Source organism: Notamacropus eugenii, chromosome 3, assembly GCF_028372415.1.
Source record: "Notamacropus eugenii isolate mMacEug1 chromosome 3, mMacEug1.pri_v2, whole genome shotgun sequence".
Classification (NCBI taxonomy): Eukaryota; Metazoa; Chordata; class Mammalia; order Diprotodontia; family Macropodidae; genus Notamacropus; species Notamacropus eugenii.
The window spans coordinates 154,114,437-154,141,518 of NC_092874.1; the positions used below are offsets into that span (position 1 = coordinate 154,114,437).

The 27,082-nt window shown below is 36.1% G+C and overlaps 1 protein-coding gene across 6 annotated transcripts in view; it reads left to right on the top strand.

Moving 5' to 3' along the window:
* The window catches only part of PHTF2 (putative homeodomain transcription factor 2), a 187,414-nt gene that overhangs the window by 111,216 nt on the left and 49,116 nt on the right, over positions 1-27,082 (top strand). For all 6 annotated transcript variants that reach the window (XM_072653176.1, XM_072653180.1, XM_072653181.1 and 3 more), the window contains exons 6-7: positions 13,856-14,021; positions 15,058-15,222. In XM_072653176.1, coding sequence (XP_072509277.1) covers positions 13,856-14,021; positions 15,058-15,222 — 331 coding nt within the window. The remainder of the gene's footprint in view (positions 1-13,855; positions 14,022-15,057; positions 15,223-27,082) is intronic.

Below are 27,082 nucleotides of genomic sequence, written 5' to 3' on the forward strand. Positions count from 1 at the left end.
GAAATAGGGAATAAGGTAGAAAGAAGGCTCTTTAATAAAGGTTTTGTTCCACAACAACAATCTACTTTTATGGAATTCAGAACATTTTCATCTTATTGAAGTAAGTTCTTGCTACCTTCGAGGTTATTTGTCTCCAATGTACATTGTTCCATGCACAGAGCATTGTCTTGAGCTATTACTCACATGATCAGTTAGTTCTTCAGCATAAACTGTAAGAACTAGAGGATAACTGTAGAGGCCTTCAGGTCTTCTTCAATAATGAAACACCCTTATCTTAGGAATAATTTACTGTTTTGTTTATTCTCACTAGTATTTAACATATTTTAACCAAATTTTGTTTGACTAAATAAATTTTCCATTTCTTAGTTTGTCTATAAACATGGAATAAAATTTTGAAGACTGCATGATTATGAAATTATCACTCAGCAGATCTGAGGTATTAGGTCATCTTGGTATTCATTTCTTTCCTGGTGCTTCATATTTTTATTAGAGTTTCATCAATAGGATATCTGTCTTCTCTGTTCTTCTGGTTCATATATATTAGAGTTTTATTACTATAATAAAATAAATTGTAAGCAGAAGTAGGAGCTAACTACTTCTGAGCAATCACTGTCCTTTCAGTTGAGATCTAGTCTTCAATCTCTGACCATATGTACTTTGCTTCTTTGTTCCTTCAAGATCCTCTTTGTTATGCTAATTTTTAGAGTAGCCTGAGAGATGTCATGTCCATATATGTTGCTTCTTCTTCTTGTACATCCCCTCAATTATATATTTGCATATTTTTTCTAAAAGGCTGAAAAAATTGTATATTTTATCTTTATTGGCTGGTTTCTAGAGCCAGAGTGAATTGTTTGAGTCCTGATTTAAATGATGTGGCAGTGGAACTCGAAGAAAAACATACTTCTTTTAAAAAAGCCATATTTTTTTTCATACTAGTATGTTCCTGAAGTCAAGAAATGCATTCTTAACTTTGAGATAAACTCTCAAGGGTAGCAGCCCTTTGGGAGGTTTATATGTATTAGCTTTCAACCTGAGGTAAATGGGCAATGGCCTCAGCATTGATTGATGATGATCTGTTGAGAACACTATGAAAGTGTTCATACCATCTCTCTAGGATCATGCCTTTATTACTCATCAATATGGCTCCATCAGGACTGAATAGTTGTGATGCAACAGGTTTTTGGTCCATAAACAGCTTTCAGGGAATCATAAAAGCGCTTTGGATTGTCACTATCAGCATAAAACTGAATTTCATCTGTCTTCTTACCGAGCCAGGAATCGTGCATCTCTCTAAGCTTTGCTTTTACTTTACTTCTGATGGAATTAAATGCTGCCTTCTTAGAGATAGATGAACTATCTTGCTGGTAAATCCCATGGAATTCTTGTTTTTCATTTAGCAGCTTCTGGATTTCCCCATCGTTTTCATCAAACCAGTCTTGGTGCTTGTGAGTGTTCTGACCAAGATGAACAAATGCAGTGCTGTACACCAGATCCCTGAAAGCTACCCACCCCTTTTCTGTTCCACTGTTGCCAGCTGTGTGTTGGCTCAACTTTCCCTTCAAGTTAGCATCAAACTGTTCGTGCTTAGAAAAGAGCTCTAATTTGTTGACATTAATTCTTCTGGTAGGCATTTTGCCTTGGGGGTGGCACTTTTGATGAATGCGAATATTTAGCTTGGAAAGGAGAAGTATGATCTGTCCAGCACTCTGCACCACACAGTGCCTTTGTCACTCACATCTTGCCTGTCTCTTCTTCTCACAATCACATGGTCTGTTAGATGCCAATGTTTGCTACAAGAGTGCATCCATGAAATTTTATTGTGTTTAGGTAAATGGAAAACTGTTGGTGATGGATGAGAAGGTCATGCGATGCACAAGTCTTCAGCAATAAATGACCATTACAATTGCTGTTTCCAACTGTATTCCTCCCTAGGACTCCCTGCCAAGTCTGGTAGTCTGAGCCTACTCTAGCATTGAAGTCACCCAGAATTATAAGCTTGTCCTCTTTTGGCACATTGATAATAAAGGTCTCTAGGTCTTCATAAAATTTTTCTTTGACCTCATCAGGATTCGTCATGGTGGGAGCATAGGCATTGATGATGGTGGCATGGCATTTTCCTGCAAGTGGCAATCACCTTATCATGAGCCTGTCATTCACTCCATTTGGTAGGCACACTAATTTGCTGACTAGATTAGTTTTGATTGCAAAATCTATGCCAACTTCACGGCGCTCCTCTTCATTGTGGCCACTCCAGAAAAATATGTATACAGCTCCAACTTCAGTAAGCTGGCCTTCATTTGCCAGCCTTATTTCACTCAGAGCTGCTATTCAGATGTGGTACCTGTTGAGTTCTTTTGCAACAAGAGCAGTTCGTCATTTAGGTCTATTGGATTTTGTGTTGTCTATAAGTGTGCGCACGTTCCATGTGCCTATGGTGAATGGAATCATCTTTGCAGATATTTTTGTACATTTTGTACATTTGTTTGTGTTTCGACTGCAGAATGGGATTCCTCACCTGCTGTGGGGAAGTCAATTGAAGTCAATCCCTCCTTAGCTAAACTTCCACCTGAAGAAGAGGTTTTAAGTTGCCATTAGGCTCCTTTCATGTGCAAAGCACCTGGTGCTGATTCTATTCCAGCTGAGATTTGCAAGGTACATGGACCATTGCTCATACAAAAAGTGATTGAAATATTCCAGGTTATATGGCAAGAAGAGGTTATCCCCCAGGAGTTCAAGGATGCCTCCACTGTCCATTTCTATAAAGTAAAGGGAATATATTGTCCTGTGACAATCACAGGAGGGGTCTCTCTCTTATGCATTGCTGGCAAGATTCTTGCTAGAGTCCTCCTTAATAGGCTGATCCTTCACCTGGAAGATGGGCATGAGAGTCAGTGGGACTTCAGAAAGGGCCACGGAACAATTGATAATGGTGTTTGCTGCCTGACAACTCCAGGAGAAATTCGAGGAGCAGAATAGAGGTCTGTACACAATGTTTGTAGATCTGATCGATGCCTTTGACACTGTTAGTCCTGAGGGCTTATGGAAAATTATGTCAAATTTGGTTGCCCAGAGAAGTTCATCAGCATTGTATGTCAATTTCATGATGGCATGTTTGCCCAGGTTCTGGATAGTGGACAATGCTCTTGTGCCTTCCCAGTCACCAATGGAGTGAAACAGGGCTGTGTGTTTGTTCACATGCTTTTTAGCATGATGTTTTCAACCATGTTGTCAAATGTTTTCAGTGGGAATGAACACAGCATCAAGGTCAACTACCGTACTGATGGTAAGTTTTTCAATTTGAAAACACTACAAACCAAGACCAAAATGGAGAGAGTGTTGGTACATGATTTTCTGTTTGCAGATGATTGTGCACTCAATGCCGCCTCTGAAGCTGAGATGTAACAAAGTTTGGATCAATTATCTGCTTCTTGTGCTAATTTGGGTCTAATAATTAACACCAAGAAAACACAGGTGCTCCATCAGCCACCACCACACCATCCATACATAGAGCCATCAGTTACAACAAATGGAGAAGTTTTGAATGCTGTGGATAAATTTACTTACCTTGGTAGTGTACTTTCCAGGGATGTACACATTGACAATGAGGTTGACGCATGCGTTGCCAGAGCTAGTTCAGTGTTTGGGAGGCTCCAAAGAAAAGTTTGGGAGAGAAGAGGTATTAGACTGACTACCATACTGAAGGTCTACAGAACTGTTGTGCTGACCTCATTGTTGTATGCCTGCAAAAAATGGACAGTCTACCAGCTCCTTTCCAGGAAACTGAATTGCTTCCATTTGAACTGTCTTAGGAGGATTCTGAGGATCACCTGGCAGGATAAGGTACCAGATACTGAGGTCCTTGCTTGAACTAAACTGCCAAGCATTCAGACTATGCTTCAGAGAGTGCAACTCTGATGGGCTGGCCACGTTGTTCGAATGCAAAATGTATGCTTGCCAAAAAGACTATTTTATGGAGAACTCACATGGGGCAGGCGATCACTTAGTGGTCAGAAGTGATACAGGAACACTCTCAAAGTCTCTCTCAAGAGCTTTGTATTTGATTGTGGGACATGGGAGACGCTGGCACAGGACCACTCAGTGTGGCATGCCCACATCAGAAAAGGTGCTATGGTCTATGAGCAAAGCAGAATTGAAAAATACAAAGGAGACATAGGATGAGGAAATTTGGAGTAACAACTGCAAATGTTTACATGGACTATTTGTGCCCAATCTGTGGTAGAGTATTCCAAGCTCGTATTGATCTGATCAATCACAGTTGTACCCATTGAAACTTCACTTTATCATGGTGATGTCATTTTGGTCCTCTTTGAGAATGAAGGACAATAACTAATGTATTAGCTTTACTTAACAACTTTCTTAATTCTTTCTCTTTATTGTCATGAAATGTTTCCTACGTATATACCACATTTTTATGTATATGTAGGAAACAATTTCTGTTATAAGGAATATTTATTCTAACATGGGCATTTAGAATAAAAATGTTATGCTTAATTACTGTTATTATGACCCTTGAATACTGAAGTGCAATGCTTTTTAATTTACTCAAAGAATTGTGAAATTTTAGAACTGCAAGGAATGTCAAAGATCATCTAGCCATAATCATTTTTTTAAAAAAAATTAAATACACAACATATAACTAATGTGGAAATAAGTTTAATATGATTGTACTTAAATAGCCTATATCAGATTGCTCGTTGTCTTGGGGAGAAAGGAGGAAGAAAAAAATTGGAACTCAAAATATTATAAAAGTGAATATTGAAAACTAAAAATAGTAGCAAGGTGAAATATATGTATGTATTTGTACATATACCCATATATTAGTATGTAAAAATTGTATACATTATTCTCTGCTCATGGTGTCTCTATCTCTACAAAGCAGGAGATAAGGTGGCTTTTCTTTGAGTCTAAGTTTGGTCATTAAAATTTCCCAGCATTCACTTAAAAAATAGATGAAATAATGGACTCAGAAAGATCACAGAAACTGACCAGCTGTATAACCTAGTTAGTAAAAGAGCCAAATTTAAATCAGCATCCATATGATAGTCTTTTCAGTATATCACAGCTGTTTGAAATTATAGCTAAAATTACAAAAACAAGATGACACTCATGTAAAAAGCCTCTTAGGTGTTTGCTTACAGAGTTCACTACTATAAAAAGGAGATTGTCTCCACATTGTACTATGTCTCAGTTGGAATTTAACAAAAGGATAAACTGAGACAAATCTCTGCAAGATAGCATTTAACCTGTTAAAAGGTAGCTGAACTCTGAACTATGTTAAGAGACAACCATGACTTGAGTAGTTACAGGACAAAATCAGTTAATTATAGAAAGGTTCAATAAAAAATGATATAGGATGAAACTTAATCTCAAGCGGTAGTGTTTGTTTGTTCTCAAGATGTAAAATAGAAGGGAAAGAAGACCATAGTAAACAAACTTACACATTTTGGGATATAAAAATAAGCCCAAATTAATGTTTAATCTATTTAATCGTAAGGGTTGCTTTGTATTAGGATTTTGCCTGAACACTAGGGAAATCTGGCCCTGAAACAGCCTTTGCCTTAGAAATTATGCACTATATCATTTAAGGTCTGTCTCAGGGATTTCTAATAGTAACCTGAATATCATTTCCAAAGGGAAAGTCATTCAGAGGTGTAATTTGTAAACAAAAATGATTTTAAATCCCCTTCTACAAAAATGTTTATGTTATATGGACTCCATATAACAGATACTTTCCCTCTTTAAAAGGTAGAATGTGTCATGATAGGAAATTGTTCAGTTATGTCAGTCATGTCCAACTCTGTGTGATCCCAATTGGGTTTTGTTGTTGTTTTTGGCAAAAATACTGGATTGGTTTGCCATTTCCTTCTCCAGCTCATTTTTACAAATGAGGAGACTCAGACAAACTAAGTGACTTGCACAGTGTCACACAGCTAGTAAGTGTCTGAGGCCAGATTTGAACTCAAGGAGATGATTCTTTTTGACTCTAGGGTTGGCACACTATCCTGTGCCACTGTGATATGAAATTATATACTTTTAATTTGGAACTTGAATTTTAAAAATTCCTCTCACATGTAATTAGAAAAATTTTTTCTGAAAAATTTTCATTTTGGGGAGCCAAGGTGAGGAAGTAAGCAGTAAATTACTATAACTCTCTCATATTCACCTCCAAAAGTCATAAAACTACCCCAAAACAAATCCTAGAATAGTAGGCCCAGTAAAAAATGGGGTGAAATAATCTTTTAGCCCAAGAAATCTGAAGGATCAGCAAGAAAGGTCTGTCACACTCTAGTAAAAGGGGAGCTTAATGCAGTAGAGGAAGCATCTCAGCAAGCCCCATCTCAGCAAAACAGTGGCAGATCCTGAGCTCCATGCAGTGGAACAGGCAAAAACCAAAACCAGGACCCCCCATGTGCCTCAGCATAGCCTGGGAAATGGGCAGACTCCAGGTCAGTGAACTGCCAGGTGCTTCAATGTAAACCCAGGCAACAGTGGCCAGACCTCCATGGCTTCAGCATAACCCTGGGCAAATAGGCAACCTCCAGCAGCCAGACCACCAAGTGCTTCAGTATAGCCATGGGAAAATACAAACACTCCACCAGTCTCAGCATAGCTGGACACCACCACTAGGATCCTGGCTGCCAGACCCCTACAGCTTCTATCAGCACCAGCTAATCCCCACTCAAATCCCTCAGCACAGCACCAGACACAAAGGTCCCCTGTGGGCCTCAGGACAACATCAGTACAGTACCAGGTAAGCAGAGAGGGCTTTCAGCCCCTGGCACAAGAAGTCTAAGACAGTGCCCTTTTCATCTTGGAGGCAGAACTCAAATTTAAAAGAAAAGAAAAAGGCCAAAAAAAAATGACCAAAAAAACAACAAAAAAAGAATCTGACCATAGAAAGTTATTATGCTGACAAGTCACCCACCCAGAAAAGTTCAACAGTGTGAAAGCACCTATGGGCATAGCCCCAGAGAAAAATGCGAAGTGCCCTGAATCCTAGAAAGAATACAGAGAAGAGCTCAAAAAGGAGCTTAAAAATCATATGAGAGAGTTAGAAGAAAAAATGGGAAAAGAAATGAGAGTGATGCAAGAGAATTATAAAAAAAAGTCAACAGGTTGGAAAAAGAAAACAGCTGCTTAAAAAGTAGAATTGAACAAATAGAAAAGGAAGTATGTAAGGTAACTGAGGAAAATGACTCCCTAAAAGGTAGGCTTGAGCAAATGGAAGCTAATGACTCCATGACACATCAAAAATCAACCAAACAAATTCAAAAGAGTGAAAATATAGAAGAAAATGAGAACTATCTCATTGGAAAAGCAACTGATGTGGAAATTGGATCCAGAAGAGACCAATGTCAGAATCATTGAACTATCTGAAAGCCAAAATCAAAATGAGGACCTGGGTAGCATTTTTCAAGAAATTATCAAGGAAAACTGCCCTGATGCCTTGGAACCAGAGGGCAAAATAGACATTGAAAGCAACCGCCAATCACCTCAGGAAAGAGATCCCAAAATAAAAACTCCAAGGAACATTATAGCCAAATATCAGGTTAAGGAAAAAATATGGCAAGTGCCCAGAAAGAAACAATTCAGATATTAGTAAGCCACAATCAGGATAACATAGGACTAGTAGATGCAACATTAAGGGATCAGGGATCATGAAAGATGACATTCAAGAAGGCAAAGGAGCTAGAATTACAACCAAAAATCACCTACTTGGTGAAATTAAGCATGATATTTCAAGGGGAAATATGGTTATTCAATCAAATAAAATGATTTTCAAGCTTTCATAATGACAAGACCAGAACTGAGCAAAAAATTTGATCTCCAATATCAAGACACCAGAGAAGCCTAAAAAGTAAAAGAAAACATAAGGGACTCAGTGGAGCTAAACTGTTTACATCCCCACATGGGAAGCTGATACTTGTAATTCTTAAAAATTGTACCACTAGTGGTACAGGTAGAAGGAAATATACATAGAGGGTATGGATATAAGGTGAATTTGAGGGGGTGATATAAAAAATTAAAGGATGAGAAAGAGGAGTACACTGGGTCTAGAAGGAAGGGAAAGGTAGAATGGAGTAAATTATTTCACATTTACAGTCATGAAAAAACATGGTGAAGGGAAAGATGGGAGAGTAGGTGATAGATGTCACTTGAGCCTTATTTTCATCAGTATTGGCTCAAAGAGGGAATAATATATACAATCAGTTGAATATGGAAATCTGTCTTACATGACAGGTAAGTAGGTAGGGAGGAGATTAAGTAAAAGGGGAGGTGGTAACAGAAGGGAGGGCATCTGCAGGGAAGCAGTAGATAGAAACAAAACACTGGTGAGAAGGGAAAGGGCAAAAGGAGAGAGGACAAACAGGAGGAAAAAGAGAATGAAGAGAAATACACAATAATCATAACTGTGAATGTGAATGGGATGAACTCTCCCATACAATGGAAAAAGATAGCAAAGTGCATCAAAAACCAGAATCCTACAATATATTGTTTACAAGAAACACATTTGAAGCAGAGAGACACACACAGAATAAAGGTAAGGGGCTGGAGCAGAATCTATTATGCTTTAGCTGAAGTAAAAAAAAAAAAAAAGGCAGGGGTACCAATCCTGATCTCAGACAAAGGAAAACAGACCTTATTAAAAGAGATAAGGAAGGAAACTACATCTTGCTGAAAGAGATCATAGATAAAGAAGTAATATCAATATCAAACATATATGCATCAAGTGGTATAGTATCCAAATTCTTAAAGAAGTTAAGTGAGTTACAAGTTCATGACCAAATAAAAGAGCATTACAAAATGTAAAGTAGATCATTTTACTTAAATTTAAAAGTTTTGTACAAACAAAACCAATGGAACCAAGATTAGGAGAAAAATAGAAAGCTGGGAAAGAGTCTTTTCAGCAAGTGTCTCTGATAAAGACCTAATTTTTCAAATACGTAGAGAACTACATCAGATTTATAAGAATATGAAACATTCTCCAACTGATAAATGCTAGAAAGCATTTTTCAGATGAAGAAATCCAAGCTGTCTGTAGGCATATGGATAAGTGCTGTAAATCACTTTTGATTAGAGCAGTGCAAATGAAAACAACTCTGAGGTACCACCTTATACCTATCAGATTGGCTGATATAACAAAAAGGAAAATGACAAATGTTGAAAAGGATGTAGGAAAATTGGGATGCTGTTGGTGGAGTTGTGAATTGATCCAGCTTTTCTGGAGAGCAATTTGGAATTATGCCTAAAGGGCTATAAAACTGCATTCCAGAGGCAGAGCCAAGAGTAAAAGAGTAGGGACTCCCTGAGCTCTCCCAGAAACCTCTCCTATAAAAATCTATAAAAATGATTCTAAACAAATTCTAGAGCAGCAGAATCCATAAAAAGATGGAGCGAAAACAAATTTCCAACCAAAGCCAACTTGGAAGGTTGGCAGGAAAGGGTTTATTGCATCAGGGTGAGAAAGGAGTATAGTCCATCACAAGCTGTGCCAGTGTAGACCAGGCCACAACCCTAGCAAACATGGAGCAGGCTGTGGTGTGATTGAATCACTGTTAGCAGTGGTGAATTCCAGACCTGTCAGCCCACAGATGCCAAAGACAACTTAGGAGTTCAGCAGGAAAGGTCTTTTGCACCTGGGTGAGAATGGAACACAGTCTAGCAGAGGCCAATCCAGCACAGCCCCAGCCCCAGCAAACCAGGAGCAGGCCTTTGGAGTAATTGAGTCAGCAGCAGCAGAAGCTACTTTCAGAGCTCTCAGCCCACAGACAGTAAGAGGGTTGAACAACTGGTCACAAGAACATTACAAGGGTCTTTGTGCTAGCACCGAGGCAGGACTCTGTTGCTTTGCCCATATTCAGATCTAGACCCCAGCCCTGGGTGGCAGTCCCAGGGCAAGGAGGAGCACTAGCATAGTAGAGTTTGTGGCCGCAGTGAAGGAAGGAGGAGCTTGTGGTTGCTCACAGACCAGAGCACTGGCTAGGAGAGTAGTAAATACCTCTCTTTAGATCATTCTACCTTGGAAGAACTGAAAACTTATAGGTCCCTAGAAATATCTCTGTAAACAGTTGCACAAGCCCCCTGAATCTTGGGCCAGTGTGCGTTCCATCTTGCAAGCAGAACCCTACTTTAACAAAGAGAAGTCAAGTAATAGGCTAGGAAAATGAACAAACAGCAACAACAAAAACACCTGACTATTGAAAGTTACTCTGATGACAAATAAGATCAAAACACGCTCAGAAGAAGACAGAAATGTCAAAGTTCCTACATCCAAAGCCTTCAGGAAGAATATGAATTGGTCTCAGGTGATGGAAGCGCTCATAAAGGATTTTGAAAACAATGTAAGAGAAATAGAGGAAAAATTGGGAAAAGAAATGAGAGTGATGAGGCAAGAAAATCACGAAAAACGAGTCAACAGCTTGACAGAGGAGACAAAAAAATACTGAAGAAAATAACATCTTAAAAAAAGACTCAGCCAAATGGTAAAAGAGGTCCAAAAAGCCAGTGAACAGAAGAATGCCTTAAAAGCAGAATTGGTCAAATGAAAAAGGTGGTCCAAAAGCTCACTGAAGAAAATAGTTCAGTAAAAATCAGAATGGAGCAAATAGAAGCTAATGACTTTTTGAAAAATTAAGAAACAATACAAAAGAATGAAAAAATAGAAGACAATGTGAAATATCTCATTGGAAAAAGAACTAACTTGGCAAACCAGGAGAGATAACTTAAAAATTATTGGAGTACTTAGAAACCTTGATTAAAAAAAAGTGTAGACAAGATCTTTCAAGAAATTATCAAGGAAAACTGCCCTATGATTTCAGGAATCAGAGGCTAAAATAGAAATTGAAAGAATTTACTGATCATCTCCTGAAATCCCAAGATGAAAACTCCCAGGAATATTATAGTCAAATTCCAGAGTTCCCAGGTAAAGGAGAAAATATTGCAAGCAGCCAGAAAGAAATAATTCGACTATTGTGGAAATACAATCAGGATTACACAAGATTTAGCAGCTTCTACATTAAAAGACTAAAGGGCTTGGAATATGATCTTCCAGAGAGCATAGGAGCTAGCATTACAACTAAGAATCACCCAGCAAAATTGAGTGTAATCCTTCAGGGGAAGAAATGGAAATTCAGTGTGATAGAGGACTTTCAAGCATGCATTGTTGATGAAAAGACCAGGGCTGAACAGAAAATTTGACTTTCAAACACAATACTCAAGAGAAGCATAAAAAGGTAAACAGGAAAGGGAAATCATAAGGGTTTTAATAAGTATAAACTGTCTACATTCCTACATGGGAAGATGATACTGGAAACTCCTAAGACTTTTCTCATTATTAGAGTAGTTAGGAGACAGTTACATAGACAGAGATCACAGGTGTGAGTTGAATATGAAGAGATGATATCTAAAAAATAAAATTAAGGGGTGAGAGGAATGTACTGAGACAAAGAAAGGGAGAAGTAGAATGAGGTAAATCATCTCACATAAAAGAGTCAATAAAAAGCTTTTAGAGTGGAGGGAAAGATGGGGCAAATTGGCTTAAAGAGGAAATAGCATACACATTCAATTGGATATAGACATCTGTCTTACCCTACAGGGAAAGTAGGAGGAGAAGGAGATAAGAGAAGCAGGGGAGATGAAAAAGGGGGATGGCAGACTGGGGGAGGGGGTAATCAGAAGCAAAACACTTGAGGAGGGACAGGGTAAAAAGAGAGAGACAATAGAATAAACTGGAGTGGGAGGGGGTAATAGGATGGAGAGAAATACAGTTAGCAGTAGTAACCGTGGAAAAAAAATTTGAAGCAAGTTTCTCTGATAAAGCCCCATTTCTCGAACACATAGAGAATTGAGTCAAATTTATAAAAATAAGAACCGTTCCTCACTTGATAAATGATAAAAAAAATATGGACAGTTTTCAAATGAAGTAATTAAAGCTATCCAAAGCCATTTGAAAAAATACTCTTAACTCACTATTGATTGAAGAAATGCAAATTAAAACAATTCCAAGATACTACCTCATACCTGTTAGATTGGCTAATGGGACAGAAAAAGCAAAATACAAATGTTAGAGGGATGTAGGAAAAATGAGACTATTGCATTGTTGCTGGAGTCGTGGACTGATTCAACCGTGTCTGTGGAGCAATTTGGACCTCTGTTCAAAGGGCTATAAAACCATGCATACCCTTTGAGCTAGCAATACAATTACTAGGTCTGTGTCCCAAAACAGATTTAAAAAAAGGAAAAGGACCTATATGTACAAAACTATAGCAGCTCTTTTTTTGGTGATAAAGAATTAGAAATTGAGGGAATGCAACTCTATTTGTGGTGGCCAAGAACTGGAAATCGAGGGAATGTCCATAAATTGAGGAATGGCTGAATAAGTTGTGGTATATGAATGTAATGAAATAATACTGTGAAATAAGAAATGATGAACCGGAGGACTTCAGAAAAACCTGGAAAGATTTATATGAACTGATGCTGAATGAAGTGAGCAGAACCAAGAAAACATTATGCACAGTAAGAGTCACAGTGTGCTAGGACTGTATCTGATAAAATTAGCGCTTCCCAGAAATGCAAGGACCTAAAACACTTTCAGAGGACTCCTGATGCAAAATGCCACCCACATCTAGAGAAAGAACTGTAGAGTCAGAATGCAGAAGGAAGCAGGCTATTTTTTCTTTTGTTATGTTTGGTTTTGTTTTTTTCTCATGGTTTCTCTCATTTGTTTTAATTCTTCTATGAGACATGAGTAATATGAAAATGTGTTTAATAAGACTGTATGTGTAGAACACATATAAGATTGCATGCTGTCTTGGGGAGGGAGATTGGAATGAGGGGGGAGAAAATTTAAAACTTATGGAAGTGATAGTTGAAAACTGAAAAAAATTAATGATATAAAAAATTGTCTTCCCCAATTATAATAGTAATAGCATTTACATAGCATTTTAAAATTTGCAGAGTGCTTTACATGTCAGCTCAGAAGGAATATAGTAAGTAATTAATGCATTTTCTTGCATCATTCATTCATTTAACTGCATCATTTGTCTGGGTTGGTTTAAGAATAGTCTTTCCTGAAGAAAGGAAAATTAAGACTAAACAGTCATACGGTGATCTTCAAATGTTATATTGTCATATTTTATATGTGAAAATTTGTCTTAATTGGAGCTATCCAAAATATTTAAGGAGGGAATAGATTTTTGGATTATTCCCCTCAATGAAAATGGATAAATATGAGAAACCTGAAATTCATAAGGAAAATAATATCTAACTTGAAATGCTTTGTAGTTTGGAAAATACTTTCACATATATCACATATTTAGAAAATACTTTCATGTATATTAATCTTTGATAATTTCAAGCTTTTATGGTGTATGTAGTAGTTTTCCTGGAAAAAATTTACTCAGCTAAGTTTTAATTGGTAATTTTAGTATGATGAAACCAAACAAACTGTTTTTCTTTTCTAACTTTCAAAATGACTTTCAAAATCAGGCTATCACAGAGCACCTAGATTTGAAATACACAGGGATAAATATGTTTAACATTAGTCATATTCTTTAAATTTTCTGGAACCAAGTACAACTTCTATGTACTTTTGAAATATTTACTTTAGTTATTAAGTTGAGTTATGGCATGGTTTCAAGTTCTTTGAATAGCAAGTTCCAACCTGCTGCTAACAATAAAAGTGTTTGACAGAGCTTTGCTAAAGTAATGTTTTTAGCTTCTAATTCCAAATCTAAAAATTAGCTGACATCATGCAATATGAGTACTTTTTTAGAAAATAAAATTTTGGAAACAGCAATGGATATAATTAAACTTTTTCTTTCCTGCTTTGCAGTTGCCGCAATAGTATTATTCTGTTCAGCTCCAGGCCCACATAGTATACCTCTGACTGAAGTAATTGGGCCAGTATGGCTAATGCTGCTACTGGGAACTGTACATTGCCAGATTGTTTCAACCAGAACCCCTAAGCCTACTCTTAGCAGTGGGGGCAAAAGAAGAAGGTACGGTGTTGTAAAATAACGATGTTGTTCATCAAACAAGGAGTGTGTGTGTGTGTGTGTGTGTGTGTGTGTGTGTGTGTGTGTGTAAAATGATTCTGGTTCTAGTGCTACAGATAACACACAGGGCAGCATTTTATAGGTTTCTTGATTATTATTATTTTAATCTGCAAAAAATAAAATGTGTTTTCTTCTTAAGTGAAGATCAGTCTTCATCTTCGAGATGGACTTCCAAAAATTACATACCCTATTGCTATGCCTTGTAATTTTTAAAAATAGTTATACTTAATTTTTCTCTGATAACTTTTAGTTACTGACAGTGACTAGCATTTTGTATGTTTAACTTCATCAGGATTTACTATTTAAGATCAATTTGGAGTTAAGATAACATGATGTAGCATAAACATGGGTTAAATAAAGTTCTTTTAAATCCCATTTATTGAGTACCAATGAAATTTTAAAGTAATTGAGTATTTCCCTTTGCCTCCATAAGCCTGTTGTGTCTCACTGGCCAGTTAGTGACAGTGGATTCTTTTTTAAAGAGCAATTGAAGTGATTCCTCTTTTGATCATGTTGCTCAGTGATTGCTATTTTCCTCAATTTCAAGTATTATGGTTTTGAATTTGAAACCAATCCTTCATTTCCATTTTTTAGGATAAAATGTATTCATAGTATTTTAATGACATTAAAATTAGACTATAATTAGCTCTTATCATGGTCTTCTTTCTTCATCTGCAGATAAGTAGCACACAAATAGGAAAGACATTCTTTTGTAAACATCTGTTAAGGGTGATCCTTACAACTAAATGTCCACTGATATGTCAGTATGAGCATGGAGCAAATACATTAGCACCAGTAGAAATTGGTTTTTGAATATACTTCATGCTGTTTTGATTAAACCTTAACCAGTGAATCTGCATCTTACTATGTGTTAAAATTCCTGTCTTTTATGTTTGTGTAAGTTGCTGAACACACTACAGTGCAAGTGGTTATTAACCCTTATCAAGCTACCTTCCACTTTTAATCTCTTCTGATGAAGGAAATTAAGAAAAGCAGCACATTTGGAAGTCCATAGGGAAGGAGATGGCTCTAGTACTACAGATAACACACAAGAAGGAACAGTGCAGAACCATGGTACCAGCACTTCTTACAGTATTGGCGCTGTCTTCAGAGAACTCTGGCATGCTGCTTTCTTTTTATCAGGGTTTGTATTTATTTAAGGCTGTGTTTGTCTTAGAGATGCATTATCCCTTTTATAGAAAAGTGTGTTTGTATAATACATATGTGTATACCACACACGCACATATATACACATTTATGTTTGTATATATATATATGTATGTGTAGCTTTAAATTTCTAAATTATATATTTATTTGATCCTTGTTTTGTAAGTTTTACTATAGGCAGTAAAAAAATGGAAATCAGATTAATTTAGAGACATATAAATGTAGATACTTCAAAAACAATATAAAAGATGAGCAATTTTTTTTATGGTATTTTTAAACATTTTCTTAGCACTACTCTTGTAATTCAATTAACTGGTAAAATTGTGCTTTACTATAGTTGTGGGTTTTCATTCAGTTTTTTGGTACAGAATTGAGTTGTATGAAAATTGTTTCCCTCAAATCTTTGCTTCTAGGATCCTAACCCATTTTAATTAAAACAAATTGTTAAAATTAAAAAAAAATCATTGTAATTTATTATGAGATATTACTTTATAAAATTAATTTTTTAGCTTTCATTCTTAATGAATACTTTAGAATAGGGGATGAGTATAATTGCCGTGAAATTTAGAAATATATGTAACCAAGTTAGTCTGACCAACATAAAGTTATTCTTTTGAACTTTTCTCAAACATTCCAATTTTGTTGAATGTACACATACAGTAGGTCTGAAAAATTAGAAAAAAAAAACTGGTGAAAATATTGATTATAACTGATGTAATTAAATTAACATAAATCAAGAAAAGGGATAATGCAAAGGAATATGTACTTTTTCTCATTTTAACTCCTATACTAACATTATCTTTTTATATTTTTTGCATTGTGCTCTTATGCTGATCAAGTTTATCCTGCATTATTAAATTGTACATTGGACCAATCTTATTTGATCATGATTTTATTGATATTCTTTTAAAATATATTGCTGGATAGAAGTGTAATATGACTGGATTTTTTGCCAGGTCAATGCATTCCTTTGAAAGCTAAGTATATTTTTCACATAGGCCATTTTCTGGCAATATCCACTCCTTACCTTATTATTTTCAATAAGCTAATAGGAAACTTTGACTCTTTACTATATATTATTAATATTATATTAGTATTATATATTGCATTTTCATAATTTCTGATAAAATATTTACATATCTCAGTATATAAAAAGATTGCTAAAAATTTTATTGCTAAAAATTTAGTCTACTTTGACAACATTCATGTTAATAATGGGTGAGAATTACTTTTTTCCTCTTAGTAATAAGTGAAATAGAGGTAGGTTGGTATAGTGGAAAGATCACTGGATTAGGAATCAGGAAACCTGCGTTCTGATCTCACCTTTATTTCCATAACCTACAGATGAATCACTGAGCTTCAGTTTCCTAATATGGAAAACTGGGAAAGTAAAATAGTAGTTTTAAGGTTTTAATAAAGATCAAAAGATATGACAAAAACACTTCATAGTCTGTAGAATGCTATTTCATTTACTTTTATTGGGTGAGCAAAAGGTTAGTGGCAGAACCTATTATTAAAACTAGGTTTTATGTCATATCACTGAATATCCTAGCCATTAGATTATTATGCAAAATCTATAGGATTTCTTACCCCTTTATTACTAGTCTAAAATATTTTTATTCCTAAAAGTGTTCTAACCATTAGGAAGATATATGGAGTTTGTAATTCTCTTTCATTGCATGGTACTGTCAAGAATAAGTTGATTCTGTTTAATATACTATTTAAACTTATGTATAAGCTTTAGAATTTTTCTCTGTTAGAATGACATATTGACATATATTTGATCCTCCCTTCCCTTTTCTAATTTGATTTCTTAAGTTAAATTTATTAATAATTAATATATTATGACATATTATAATGTGTTACAATGTCATAATATATAAATATATAATACTAATTAACAAATTAAATCTGCATTAAGTTCTTGATTTAACCCATTAGCTGCTGTTTAAATAGCAGACAGCAACAAACTTTTTTTCTGGCTTGTTATCCATGTGATGGGAAGGCTCAAATATTGATGTTCTCAGCATAATAAATTAATACAAATTTGAAGAATCTTTTTTTAAGACTGGATGGATGGAACCTCCAGGATGGAACTTTCAGGGCTACTTATTAACTCAATACTACTGTTGTCGTCATGGTAGCTTTGACCTCTTCCATTACTAGCCTGGGCTGGTAATCTCTATTTAGGCAGTCTGGTAGCCCCTTTCTCCTAGATACTCATCATTTTTATGCTAAACTTACTGCAGACCAATCCAGTCCCATAAACATTTATTAAGTGCCTCCTATGTGCCAGGCATTGTGCTTAACACAATACATTTAATAAAATGTATATATAATTAATACAACTCATTAGATTTACAATGAATAAAGTTTGAGTTTTCCAATTTACAATTACTAAAAAAAACTGCCCTTGCTCCCAAGGAGTTTACACTCTAATGGGTTAGATCTCAAAATGCACAGCCCACTGCAGCTCAGAGCTCCTGAGCTCAAGAGATCCTGCAGCTTCAGGATCTGTATCTGGAATTACAGGTAAATTGCCAGCACACCTGGCCAAAAATTTTCTTTAACCTTACATGAGAGGCATTGTGTCAGCTGACCATGTGATCCTGGATGATTTAATTAACCTCTCAGTTGCTGACCTGCATCAAACTTACTGCACTCTGAAGCTCATACATTGGACAACACTAGGCCCCTGCCTAAGAAGTTGCCTGTGTGCATTAGTACAGAGGTAAGGTGGCACTGGGGCAAAGGCAGAGCCAGTGCAGAGGCATGGAACTGGATTGCCACGTGTGAAAAAGAGCAGGACTAATTTGGCAGTATTAACAGTGTGCATGGAGGAGAGTAATGTGTAAAACATCTGGAAGGTTCTGTTGGGACCCTATTGTAAAGGTCCTTAAATACTAAATAGACACAAATGCACTAGATATATACTTCGTATTTGGCCCTGAAAGTAATGGGGAAGTAAAGTAAGGTTGTGACATAGATTCATAATTGGGATAGAGTAGTTTTGGAAGGGTGACTTTTTCAGAGGCATTTGCAAAAGTCCAGACAATAGGTCATGAGGGTCCAAATTAGAGTGGTGGCAGTATGAGTAGAGAAAATGGGGCAGATGTGATAGATGGAGAAGGAGAAGGGACAAGAACTGAGATTTGTGAGACAAAGGAATTGAAAATGGCCCAAGGTTACTTGCCTTAAAGGAGGGTGGTACCGTCAAGAGAAATAGAGAAATTCAAAAGATGATGTGGATTTAGGGAAAAGGATTAGTTTTGGATATTCTCTGTTTTAGATATCTAAAGGTAATTCAGTTTAAAATGTCCAGTAAGCAGTTGGTAATGTGCAGCTAGAACTCAGGAGAGAATCTAGGACTGGATACTTAGATTTGGGAATCATCAGCATTGATAGATAATTAAATCCATGTGAGCTGATGAGATCACTAAGTAAGAGAAAAAAATAAAGAAGAGAAGAAGGTCTAGGACAGAGCCTTAGTGTAAGTATTCATGGTGACCAGTTATGTTGTAAATGATAATTCAGTAAAGAAAACTGATGAGGAATCAAACTTGTTTTTTTTTTTTTTTTTTTTTAAATTTATTTATTTTTAGTTTTCGACATTCATTTCCACAAGATTTTGAGTTTCAAATTTTCTCCCCATCTCTCCCCTCCCCCCACCCCAAGATGCCATGTAAATTTCCCTTCCCCCAAACTGTCCTACCTTCTGTCACACTCTCCCCTACCTTATCCCCATTTTCTCTCTTTTCCTGTAGGGCAAGATAGCTTTCTATACCCCATTACTTGTATTTCTTATTTCCCAGTTGCATGCAAAAACAATTCTCAACATTCATACCTAAATCTTTGGGTTCCAACTTCTCTCCCTTCCTCCCTCCCCACATATTCCCACTGTGAAGGCAAGCAATTCAATCTAGGCTATAAATATGTAGTCATGCAAAAGACTTCCATATTAGTCATGCTGTGAAAGACTAGCTATATTTCCTTCCATCCTATCCTGTTCCCCATTTATTCTGTTCTCTCTTTTCTCCTTGTCCCTTCCCAAAAGTGTTTACTTCTAATTACTCCCTCCTTCCATTTGCCCTCCCTTCTATCATCCCCGCCATAGCACACTTCTCCCCTTCTCCCCTACTTTCCTGTAGTGTAGATTTTCATACCAAATTGGATGTGCATGTTATTGCCTCCTTAAACCAGATGTGATGAGAGGAAGCTTCACTTTTTCTCTCTCACTTCCCCCCTTTTCCCATCCATTGAAAAAGCTTTTTCTTGCCTCTCCCTTTCTCCTCCCAATATATTCTTCTTTCACCCCTTAATTTTATTTTTTTAGATATCATCCTTTGCTATTCAGCTCACCCTGTGTCCTCCCTCTATATGCACAGAATCCCTCCAACTACTCCAATACTGAGAAAAGTCTCAAGTTACAAATATTATCTTTCCATGAAGGAATGTAAACAGTTCAGCTTTAGTAAGTCCCTTATGATTTCTCTTTCCTGTTTACTTTTTCATGCTTGTCTTGATTCTTCTGTTTGAAAGTCAGATTTTCTATTCAGCTCTGGTCTTTTCATCAAGAATAGTTGAAAGTCCTCAATTTCATTGAATGACCATTTTTTTCCCCCCTGAAGTATTATACTCAGTTTTGCTGGGTAGGTGATTCTTGGTTTTAATCCTAGTTCCTTTGACTTCTGGAGTATCATATTCCAAGGCCTTCAATCCCTTAATGTCGAAGCTGTTGGATCTTGTGTTATCGCGATTGTATTTCCAGAGTACTGGATTTGTTTCATTCTGGCTGCTTGCAATATTTTCTCCTTGACCTGGAAACTCTGAAATCTGGCTACAATATTCCTAGGAGTTTTGTCTTTTGGGATCTCTTTCAGGAGGTGATCATGGATTCTTTCAATTTTTATTTTACCCTCTGGTTCTAGAATATCAAGGCAGTTTTCCTTGATAATTTCATGAAAGATGATGTCTAGGCTCTTTTTGTCATCATGGCTTTCAGGTAGTTCCATAATTTTTCAATTATCTCTCCTAGATCTATTTTCCAGGTCAGTTGTTTTTCCAATGAGATATTTCACATTGTCTTCATTTTTTTCATTCTTTTGGTTTTGTTTTGTAATTTCTTGGTTTCTCATAAAGTCATTCACTTCCATTTGCTCCATTCTAGTTTTTAAAGAACTATTTTCTTCAGTGAGCTTTTGAACCTCTCTTTCCATTTGGGTAATTCTGCTTTTTAAAGTATTTTTCTCCTCATTGACTTTTTGGACCTCTTTTGCTATTTGGGTTAGTCTATTTTTAAAGGTTTTATTTTCTTCAGCATTTTTTTGCATGTCTTTTAGCAAGCTATTGACTTGCTTTTCATGATTTTCTTGCATCCGTCTCATTTCTCTTCCCAATTTTTCCTCTACCTCTCTTACTTGATTTTCAAAATCTCTGTTGAGCTCTTCCATGGCCTGAGACCATTGCAAATTTATTTTGGAGGTTTTGGATGCAGAAGCCTTGACTTTGCTGTCTTCTCCTAATGGTATGCTTTGTTATTCCTCATCCAAAAGGATGGAGGAAAACACCTGTTCACCAAGAAAGTAACTTTCTATAGTCTTATTATTTTTCCCTTTTTTGGGGGCATTTTCCCCTAGTTAATTGACTTTTGAGTCCTTTGTCAAGTGGAGGGTATGCTCTAGGGACCTGTAAGTTCTCAGTTCCTCCAAGGTGGCACAATCAAGGGAAAGGAATTTACACCTCTCTTGGCCTATGCTCTGGTCTGGGAGCAACCATGAGCTTTTCTGCCCAGGATCTGCAAGTAGGGTTCCCTCTCCACAACTGCCTCCAGCTCTACCAGCCAGTGCTCTTCCTCACCCTAGGGCCACCACTCAGGGCTGTGAGATTCATATCAGCTGCTTGATTCCCCCAGGGTCTTTAGACTGAGGGCTCCAAAAAATGGACAATGCAGCTGCCTGGGGCCAGGACTAGGACAGGACCCTGCTGCTTCTCACCCAGGTGAAAGAGCTTTTCATTGACCTTTGAAGCTGTCTCTGGTGTTTGTGGGCTGAGGAATCTGGAAACAGCAGCTGCTACCCGTGATTACGTACCCTGAAACCTGCTCCTGTCCTGTCAGTGCCACATCTCATGGTCAAGACTGGGCTGTGCTCTGCTCTGAGCCCAGTGTGATAGACCTTTGTTCCGGACTGCCTTGGACTGGAAATCTCTCTAACTGTCATTTTGTGGCTTCTACTCTAGAATTTGTTTAGAGTCATTTTTACAGGTATTTTATGGACTTCGGGAATAGAGCTAGAACAGGAACATCCTTCTACTCTGCCATCTTTGCCCCGCCCCCAGGAATCAAACTTGTAGAAGAGAACAAGGAGAGCACAATATCAGGAAAGCTCAGAGAGCAGAGTATGCATGAGGCTCTACAGGGGAGTGAGTAGTATGCAATGCAGCAAAGAGGTTAAGGGTGAGATTTAGAAAAGGCCATCAAGTCTGTCACTTAAATCATTGGTGACTTTGGAAAGGTCAGAATTTCAAGTGAGGCATGAAGTCAGAAGTCAGACCATTTTCAGTTTAGAAATGAGTGAGAGGAGATGAAGGAAAGGCATCAGATGGAATTTTTTTTGAGTTCAAGAGAGGGGGTAAAGCACTTTCAAGAGCAAAAACCTCCAAGTATACAGAATTCTTTGCTTGAACTAATAAAATTTTAGAGCTAAGCAGGATCTAAAAGAACTCATAGGTGCATACAATATGTAAGTAGAAAGGCCCTGCACCTATGGAGGAAACCCCAAAAGACATACAGGGCGTTCAAAGAGGGAACTCAATCAGGGAGGTGGCAGTGTATATACTGTACAAAGGGCAGATCCTGAAGTTGATGTTGGTATTTGTTGCCTTCTGTAGCTTTTTTTTCATAGTTGTATCTCCTCACCTGCTTAATCTCCACTTCTCCTTCCCCAGTCTCTCCCTCCTTCCATAGTTATCCTCATTCCAAGTTTGTGGCAGTGAAGCTAGGGGCCAGCAAGTTGATGCTATTTAATCAGAAACAGGAGGTCTATATAGCAATTCCCTTAAAATTCTCTGTTGATTCCTTTACCCTTGAGAGATTGGTCTTGCTGCTTCTTGTGCTCTTTATACTCCTATCCCATTCACAAGCTACTGAATAAATGTATTCAGCATGTATTTTCTGCATGGCAGTACAGAGCATTACTTAATTTTTAAATTGGCTGACTTAATGTTTTGCTAGTGTTGTTTATGTTCTTATTTGTTTCATGCAGTAGGTTTGGGACTACATGGACAAGCAATTCCTTTAGAAGTTGATGAAACTTTTTTCCTGACTGTGTTAAAACTTTCAACATGGAAAATAAACCCAGTGTTGTAATTTGTGCACATTAATTTATATCTGGGGGTAAGGGTGGGTGGAAAGACCAAAAACATTCATCAGTTTAAGTGACCATTTGTATGTTTTTCCAAAGATCATTTTTTTGCATGACATAAGACTATATGACATAAATGTATTCTCCCCAAATAGAAAATTCAGTATTTTAAGGGCATTACACTTTAAATGTGCCAGTTCATGTCAGTTTAAGACATGATTGTCATACTAGATAGAAAACTGTAGACCTTGGCCGTGATACAGCACTTATGCTTTATTGCTTTGCAAATCCTATGATGTATGAAAGGCAATGCAGGAAAAATTGCTTCTGGTAAAGCTTTTGATTGGAGTAAGTTGAACCAAACTCAGTTTTTTATGTACTTCCTGCCTTAGAGGTACTTCTAGCATCATTACACAAATAGTTGTGGCTCAGTGTTTGAGTTGATCTATTAGTACTATTAACTCTAGTTTAAGCCTTTAATTTCTGTGTTTATGTGTAAATATAAAAGGAGATAGCTTTGAAAAACTTTAAGTAGATGTTTTGTTTTCTGTGGGGATAAGAAATGTGAACTTGCTACTTCTGAAATGGTTCTTTTATTTGTCTTTCAAAATGAGATTAATGTATACATCATTTTAAAGTTGAAATATTATTTTCTTTAATCATTTTTAATCGTGAAAATGAGTTTTCACTAATGTGGCAGGTCATCTTAAAAAAGTAATATATTTATTCATATAATTATGTTCCCTCCATGAACATTCTGATGCCTTAATTTTAAAGATGGAGATGGGAGAGATTATTTAAATATCTGGGTTCTTGATGTGTGTGTCTGTCGGTATGTATGTGTATATGTTTGTGTATGCATATATATATATATATATATATGCATACTGACACACATCTGGCAAGGGCAACAGATATGCACTCACAATATATTGCATATATGTGAATATATATGAACACATGTGTGCATACATACGTGTATGTATGCATATATGTGAATATATATGAACACATGTGTGCATACATACGTGTATGTGCGTATAAGCACATCAGTTACCCTTAGCTATATATTAATATTTTATACTTCCATTAAAGAACAATGACATGCAAAGTTACATTGGAATCAGTGACAGAGCTAATTGAAATCAATTCTGAAATAATTTTCTTTAGAAATTCTCTACTTAAAACATAAGAACACTTTAATTAGAACTACAAGTCTATGTTTGTCAGAAGAATTATTTTTCAGAGTGGTAAAGATACTTGAAATAAGGGAGTATACCAAATGCATAGAAAAAAAGCATAGACATTAATCTGAAAAGGCAATGAAGAAAATGTCAGTAACACTAAAATAAAAAAGAAAAATCTAAATGATTGGACATCAACTGTTTATGATTGAATCGAGTGAACACAGTAAAAATTATAATAATCCCAGAATGAATTTACAAATTTAATGCTGTAGTCACGAAAATGTCAAAGGTTTTCTTTACATAATTTAATTGATGAAGAAAAACAAAGAGGGAAGACTATGAAGGGACATACAAAAAGAAAGCTGTTGAAGGTAGTGTTGCATTCTTAGTCTTCAAAACATATTACAAAGCAGTTGTAGACATTTTTTGGTTCTGGGGCAAAAATAGAGAAATAGATTAGTGGAAGAGAATAAAGATATGAGAACTCAATTAAATATATGCAAAAGAATAATGTTTGAAAAAATATAAATTTTTTTTTCAACCTGGAGAATAGGATACATTATTTAACAAATATATTTAAGGAATTTGTCTAACAGTTTGACAGGCAAAAATGTAGCCTCTTATTTCACATTCTATACCTGAATGAGTCTTGTCTAAAGGATAGACTTACACATAAAAATTATTTAAAAGTGGTGAAAATTGAATAATATTTTTATCTGTAGGTAAGAGAGACGAGTTTTTTCTTTTAAACAAATAGAAGGATTTATTAGGCATAAGATAGTTGTATTATATCTGTACCAAAATATAAGCAAAAGAAAAATAACATATTTGGAAATAGCATTTGTGGTAATTATGATAGGAAAAAAGTTGAAATCTGAAAAGAAGCTGTTAAAATTTTATAAAAATAACTCCCAGGCCACATATCAAAGAATATTGTTGTATTCTTCCTTCATTGCCAAATAAGACCATGCCATCAGAGAAATGATGACATGACTTGCACTTGACTTTCTTTTGAGTAAGGGAGGGCTGTGCAGGTCACCAGCCTCACTTCTCCTCCAGAGCCATTTGAATCCAATGACCAGATATTCATCATGATGATTAGGGATGACCCAGGATGCAATGGGAGATCTTGGCCCCTTTAGGGTGAGGTAATGCCCATTCAGTGAATAGGCCTGTTTAAGAAGTAGCCAGGGGATGGCCCCTTTAATGAGGCAAAGAAAAATAAGGACATCAGACTGGGAGGGAAACAGCAACAATTTCTATTGATAATCACTCTTAAGTCAGGAGAGTACAGAAGAGGGCCCTTAGACAGAGGCCTAGTGTTGTCCAATATGAGCTTCCAAGTGCAGTAGATTTGATGCAGGTCAGCAACTGAAAGGTTAATTAAATCACCCAGGGTCACATGGTCAACTGACACAATACCTCTCATGTAAGGTTAAAGAAAATTCCTGGCCAGGTGTGCTGGCAAATTACCTGTAATTCCAGATATAGATCCTGAAGCTACAGGATCTCTTGAGCTCAGGAGTTCTGAGCTGCAGTGGGCTGTGCATTTTGAGATCTAACCCATTAGAGTGTAAACTCCTTGAGAGCAAGGGCAGTTTTTTTAGTAATTGTAAATCGGAAAATGCAAACTTTACTCATAAATCTATGAGCAGTTTTCAAAAGAGGAAAGAGATTTTTCATAATTACTTTAAAATACTCAACTTATATTGCAAGATGTTCATAGAAATACTTTTTGCTGGCAAAAAAGTGACAAAGGGATTGGGATGGCTGTTCATAAATTGGAGAATGGCTGAACAAATTGTATTATGTAATCATAGTGGAATATTATTGTGTCTTAAAAAAAGACTAGTCTGAGAAACCTGGGAAGTCTCATATGATCTGAGAGTAAAGAAAGGAGAACCAAGCATAGTTACCACAGTAGTGCAAAGGAAGTCAACATTAAAAGACAGAATTCATACAAACACATGAATAGTCTTGATTCCCAAAGAATTAATGGTAAGATTCTTCCTCTTAATTGCTTCTACATATATTGTCACGCATGGTTATTTTGCTTAAACTTCACTTTGTTATGAAGAAGGCTCCTGTTGAAAAAAATGGGGTTAATTGAAAGTAACAGTGATATTTAAAAACACAAAAAAGTTCATTAATCAAAGAAATGCACATTAAAGCAGTGTTTAGAGTAAAACCTCAAATTCATTGAAGTGGCAAAAATAATTTTAAAACAATGAAATTTAATACTCACAAGTTGTGATAAAACAGGTACACACTCATTTCTGATGGAATTGCAGTTAGTTCAAAAATAAACATTTCTTTTGATCCAGTTATTTGGGTGTAACCTGAAAGTGTAATAAAAGAAAAGAAAACAACACAAAAAGTTCTCTGCTCAAAGAGTTTTGTAGGACAATTGCATGTAATTGTAAAAAGCTGAAGCAGCCTGAATGTCTAGCCCTTAGGAAATGGTTTAATAAGTATATTAATCTACTGGTATACTATAATGCAGTTTATATCAACGAGTATAAGGAGTAGAAAGAAATATGGAAAGACCTTTCTGAAGTTACATAAAGGAAAAAAGGAAAAAAACACCTAGAAGAATAGAGTATGCAGCAGTTATAGATATATGAATGGAAAAGTATGTGGGAACCTATAGGCTAATAGTCACTTGGAATAACTAGATATTTGCTATGATAGTTTATTGGTTGAACATAATTTGTTTAAATATAAATAGTTGCAAAGTAAGCTTAATTGGGTCTGTTGTTTACTGTTTTTATTAAAACCAATCAAATAAAAATAAGTAGTAACTTCCAACCCATTTATACATTCCTACAAAATGTGGTGGTTATATCAAGTCATAGAACCTTCTAAATTAGATCCGGTTAGATCTAATTATCCACCTGGAAAAAGCCAAATAGATAAAAAAATGACAAGTGTTCAGACTGATACACAGTTAGAAGGACAATCTATGGAGTTGGCCTGTCTATACCAGATCTTACCTATCTATATGTCTGTAGTATGTATGTATATAGATATAAGTATATGTGTGTATGTATATATATGTATGTGTGGGGTATAAGTAATGTGTATGTGTAGTGTGTATATATATATATGTATATATACATATATATATATATATACATATTATATGTGTGTGTGTGTCTTCAGCAGCCATAATAGATGTTCAGTAAACTGGGATCAGAATTGAGGATGAGAACTTTTTATTAATTTGGGAAGTTGATCCCTGCTTTCAGTGTTCCCAAGCTTCTGCTTAAGAAAACAAAAATTTAAAAAT